Source organism: Bison bison, unplaced genomic scaffold, assembly GCF_000754665.1.
Source record: "Bison bison bison isolate TAMUID 2011002044 unplaced genomic scaffold, Bison_UMD1.0 scf7180017864371, whole genome shotgun sequence".
In the NCBI taxonomy this organism is placed as follows: domain Eukaryota; kingdom Metazoa; phylum Chordata; class Mammalia; order Artiodactyla; family Bovidae; genus Bison; species Bison bison.
In genome coordinates, this window is record NW_011494943.1 from 15,952,406 (window position 1) to 15,958,023 (window position 5,618).

General features: G+C 47.3%; 1 protein-coding gene across 1 annotated transcript in view; it reads left to right on the forward strand.

Annotated features, from left to right (window-relative positions):
• Positions 1-5,618, forward strand: part of MARCH10 (membrane-associated ring finger (C3HC4) 10, E3 ubiquitin protein ligase) — a 92,023-nt gene that overhangs the window by 54,365 nt on the left and 32,040 nt on the right. Inside the window, exon 4 of the mRNA XM_010856461.1 lies at positions 2,038-2,190. Coding sequence (XP_010854763.1) covers positions 2,038-2,190 — 153 coding nt within the window. The remainder of the gene's footprint in view (positions 1-2,037; positions 2,191-5,618) is intronic.

The window sequence follows — 5,618 nt, forward strand, 5'->3', positions numbered from 1 at the left end:
TTCTACTTTTGGAATTACCCATAGTTTTCAGCTGAATGCATCTTCTCAAGCCCTATAAACCATACTAAGTGATTATTACTTGTCCTGCAAGAGAGTTTGAGAAAACACACAGGCTGGCTAAGACAGGGTCCTCATCCTTAAGGAGCTTACAGTCTAGTTGGAGAGAAAAGACACAATTCTGAGGCAATCTTGGAATATTTAAATACTAAATGCCCTAAGGACCCTGAAAGTTCTGGCCAACACAGGAAACAGGCCTCCAGGGACCTGCTGGCTGGAGCAAGCTAGTGCAGGCTGGAGGAAAAAGGCCCTCTGGGAGACAGGGGGTGTAGGGGTGTGGATGGGGTTGGGGAGCAGGAGGGCTGCTGCCTGGGGTGTGAAGGAAATCTGAATATTCGGCTGGAAATCAAAGTAAAATCCTCATAAAAAGGACCTTTGAGCCAGGTCCTGAATATCCACTGGACTTGGCCTGTGCCCCAAGCCTGCCCCTTCCCTGGTCCTCCTCCTGTTTCCTCTTCAGTAAAGAATGATCCTGCTGCTTCCCTGCCCAGCCGCACGCATCTGTCAGGTGCTAGGCAGGGGGCAGTTGATGACTTCTGAGAGCTGCAGAGGAATAAGGCCCCAAGTGATGGAGAGACGCCTATGGGCCAGAGGAATGCAGCTCCTGGGGTAGGAGGGCAGGATCCCTTACTGTTAAGCCCTCCATCCCTCTCTCTCACCCTCCTCTCTCCCAACTTAGTGAGATCCTGTCTAATCACCATCCTACACCCTCCAAAGAATGTATTCTCATTTTCTGGAGAATTCTCTTTCCGATCATGCCCACAGTCTCTCTGGGCTCCACCGACGTGCCCTCAGCTGGAACCCATGCCACCAGCAGCTCCCCCTTCTAGCAAGTTCCCTGACGAGGGCCTGTCAGGGAAAGTAAGCTGTAGCTAATCATTGTTTTAAACCAGGCTTCACGGGCAGCCAAGGAGAACTTCCATTCCTTTCCTCAATCTGATTTTAAAAGACCCACATAACCACAACTTACACCATGGGACATAAATCCAGTTGTCTTCATGTGCCAAGGAAGGCTGTTCTCGCGCATACGACTCAGAGACCCTTCCCAGCTTTACCCTCCCTCCCCCTTGGCTGCTGGCTATTTGTGAAAGTTCTGAACTGTCCAAGAGGAGATGAGCCAGGCAAATTCTCCTGGAAGCATTTCATCTAGAAATTCACCATCTAACTGCCTGTGAACTTGAGAACTTGTAGAGATGCGTGGAAAACAACAAAACTCTTTTCCCAAGCTCATATGCACTGAGACTTAATACATGTGAAGAGGAAACTTGAGATTATTCATACCAATTAGCAACCTAATTCAAAATGTGACTTAAAAAAAAAACATATTACCGGGAACTCAATTAGAATTGGCACTTCAGTTACTGTCTTCCTGGGAATGTATCAACCACCCCCCTCCCCGCCCCCACCCAGTGGTGGATAACACACAGGAAAAAAAAAAAAAAGGTCCCCAGATGCTTGGACTCTTTCTGGAAGGCCATATTAGTTGCTAATAAGCAACCTGAGGATATGAATATCTAGGTGCAGAACAGACTGTGATTCAAGTTTGGATGAGGACATGGGGAGCTGGGCTTTGTGTGTCCCAAAGATAAAGGCTCTCGATGGTTTCACCAGCAGGCCCATCCCAATATCTATGAACTGCAAGCTAGAAACTTCTTAGCAAAAGGAAGGACCCCCTTCAGAATCCACATGGCAGGTGTCAGGGGGTGTTCATGAATGGTGATCACAGTCTTGTGAAGTAGGTATTATTATTCCCATGTCACAGGTGGGGAAAACTGAGGCTTCCGGAAGTGATCTGTCCAAGCCCATGTGGTTACAAGATCATAGAGCCAGGTTTCAAATCCAGCTTCTCCCTCACCTCCTGTTTTTGTTTTTTTTTTTTTTATTCCCCTAACCGCCTTCCCCACCACAGGCCCTCTGAGCAGTCTTTCTACAAAGATGTTTTCCTATACAAAATTATTGAAAAGATTTTGCACTTTTCAGCAGCCCAGGCACCACAGATTTTATCAAGGAAGAGGAGGCCAAACCTGGGGAGACTGACAGTCAGCCCAGAGACGCAGAGCCCACGATTGTCTGGGGACAGAAGCAGACAGAAACTGCAGCGGCCTGGGAAGGTACCTGCCCTCAGGGGAATAGGTGAGGATGCTCATACATCTCTGACCTCAGAGACTGATTTACACTATTACATGGTGAATTCCATGTGTTTTTTGTGTGAAGAGAGTGTACCTTATAATGAAATACTTAAAAGGTTTTAAAAACAAACTATTGGATCCAGTTTCCTTCTCTGAGGGAGGCTGGCAGGCAAAGGCAGGGCGGGGAGAGTTTTCATTTTCTCTGCCATTACTCCATAAGCAAGACCATGTAAGGTTTTGAGTGGATGCCCACCGTTAGGCTTCTGGAGAGGGTATTTTGGTGGTGGGTGGTAGGTATGGGGGTGGGTGGGGGAGGGGGTGGGTAGAGAAGCAGTTTCCAGCTCTGAGGATGTCTCACCCCGCCGCAATTCCCCACCTACCTCCCAGGAGGGCAGGATAGAGGTCTGTGGATGGCAGACAACTCACCTCCCCCAGAGATTTTCTCCCTTCTGATCCAAGGTGTCAAGATCTTAGCGTGTAAGAAATAACATAGAGGCAGATATAGGCTTTATTTCAAAACACTGGTTTGGCCGACACCTCCTCTTTTGGTCCTGAGCATTCATCCCAAGGCCCGAGCCATGCTGCTCAGCTAACCACGCTGTCCTCTCCTGCAGTGGCAAAGGAAAGGAGGAGTAGGTCCTAAGGAGCCCCCTTGGGGGTCAAGGAAAGGGACACTTGACAGCTCACCTTGCCAGCCAAGCACCTGTTTCGTCCCCTTGGAGGAGCCACTGAGCATCACCTTTCCGCACCACCCGCTGAACGCAGGAGCCTTTACTTAAAAGTATGATATGTACTGTGGTGGACACAAGTAAATATAGAACATGTACTTGGATGGCTTGAAGTTAGGGGCGATTGGAGCACATGTGACTCTGTAACAGCTCAATGTGCAGAGGCCCCCAGTGATCTAATGCCTCCTGGCAGGAAGGGCAGAGCTCACTGCTAATCCCAGCCCTCCATCCTCCCAGTGGTGCAGCTTGGGGTGGTCAAGAAGCCAGTCTGGGTTACAGTGCCCATGTTTTAAAATAAGGATAATGAAATTTACCTTGCTAGAATAACGAAAGGAAGTGCTATTCTCAGCAGCACTTGAATATTGCGGGAACTCAACTACCGCTAGTTTCTCCTGCCATCTCCCCGACAGTCCTCAGTGAACTCTAGACTGCTGTTTGGAAGGTGAGGTTCCCCGTGTATCAAACATTCCTTGACCCACGAGGTTCATCTAATCCTCCACGTGTGCCCAGAAGATACTTTCCATTATCCTGAGATTCACTGAGAATTTGTCCTGATCTTCTATTATACCCCCGACTCCTTATCTTGCCTCTGGTCCTTTTTTTTTTTTTTCGCATTCCAAAGCAGTTTGCAAAAAAATAAATGAATAAATATAATAAAGTAGTTTGCATAAGTTGGAGTAGGAGCCAGATGTTTGAATTGTGTCAGCAAGAGATCCAAAGCAAATGTGACAGAGAGCTAATATATTGAAAGCGCTTACAAATCAATAAGGAAAACATGAATACCTAATAGGAAAACTGGGGAAGAGGCACTGCAGACAATTTCACAGAAGAAATAATACAGGTGGTTAATAAAGTCTGGGGAGGGGGGTAAAAAGTTCAAGCTCACTCAGTAGTAAATGTAAATTTACAAGAGAGAAATTTGGCCTACCAAATGGGCTAAGGTCTTTTTTTAGAATAATGCTCAACGACTTCTCTGGTGGTTCAATGGTGAAAAATTCACCTGCCAATGCGGAAGACATGGGTTTGATCCCTGATCCAGGAGGATCCCACAGGCTGCAGAGCAACTGAGCCAGTGTGCCACAGTTACTGAAGCCTGTGCACCCTGGAGCACGTGCTCTGCAACAAACGCCCACGCACCGCCCACTAGAGAGTTGCCCCTGCTCACCCCAGCTAGACAAAAGCCCACACAGCAGGGAATACCCAGCACAAGTATAAAAATAAATAGAGTAAACAAAATTATATAAAAAATACTGCTCAATACTGATAGTGAAACTACTAAGATTTTCCAGGTACAGATACTCAGGTGCTATGCCAAGCCCGCAGCTACACTCCCAGGAACCACCACAGTTAGGAGAGATGCTTTCGTATCCTACCTGGAGGGTCACTTGGGCCAGACTGGAATTTGGCAACCTGTGTCCTTGTCTTTAGAGAGCTTGCAATTCCACTCCTGTGAATCTATTCTAAGAAAATAAGATCTGCAGTCTAGGAGGTATGAGCGAGGATGTCTATCATGGTGTGATTTGTGGCAGCAAAAATCTGGAAAGAATCTACATACCCAACAACAGGGGGAAGGGTTTGTATAATGTACCCTTAGAGTAGAATCATTATCATGTTCTTAAAGAACAATTAATGGCAGGAGATAATGCTCACAATAAAAATGTTTAGGGAAAGAAAGCAGGACATAAAATTGTATATGCCCAAATACCCAATTTTGTTTTTAAAAATAGTATTTCTAGATAAGCAAGCCCTGGGTTGTAAATTCAAATGTCTTCAGGGAACAGGCGGGAAGGGCAGAGGTACCTAACACCGGCTAGGATGCTTGCAGTCCACCAGACACACTCCGCCTGAAGGCAAGTAACTCAGTGTTCAAACAGGCAACTGCAGAATAAAAGTAGCCCGGGGTCTTGAGTTTGCAACCCACCTCTGAATTCCAGAACAGCAGCGATGTTCCTCTGAGTTTCAGATACTTGGTGATTTTCACTTCTTCTTCATCCTCTTGTATGTCTCCCAAGTTTTCTACAATAAATATCAACTACTTTTATTAACCAGAGGAAAACAGTTAAAAGTTTATGGCTGTCAAAACAGATGAAAACTGTTGGTCAAGCACATGTAGAAGTCTAGAACAAAGCCACAGCCTTCGGGCAGAGAGGTGCTTTTTCTGGTTTCATCTCGTTGCACCTACAACGGCACCTAGTTGGGCTCCTGGAAACAGCAGGCGTTCCGCTCACAGCTGGAGCCCATGCTGGGCCTCAGAGAGGCCTCAGCAGCATCTGCAAGGCCTGAGCTGCGAAGACTACATCCCTGGACATAGGCAGTCTAGGGGTCATCCCAGGCCTGGAGCTATGAAATCTGCTCCCTATTTGATAGACACAAGAAAAAGGGTTAAACTAGCACAAACATAGAATAGCACAGTCTGCCACCTTTAGGGGAAACACACAGGGACTGAATTTTTAAAGAGGAAGGCTGCTGGGATGGTGAGGAAGGGTGGAGACGCACTCCCCGGCGTTTCTGGAATCTGCACGCTCTGCAGGGCAGCACTTAGCCTGCAGCTCCCTCCTGCCCCAGAGGCCAGTGTCAGTGGCTTCCGTGAAATAAGATGTGGCCCCCTGCTGTTTCCAGTTTCTGGGTTTCAGAAGCCACTCAAGCAGATTCTTGTTATCTAGCTAGCTAGCTGATAGCCTATTGGGGGTGGGGGTGGGGGGCA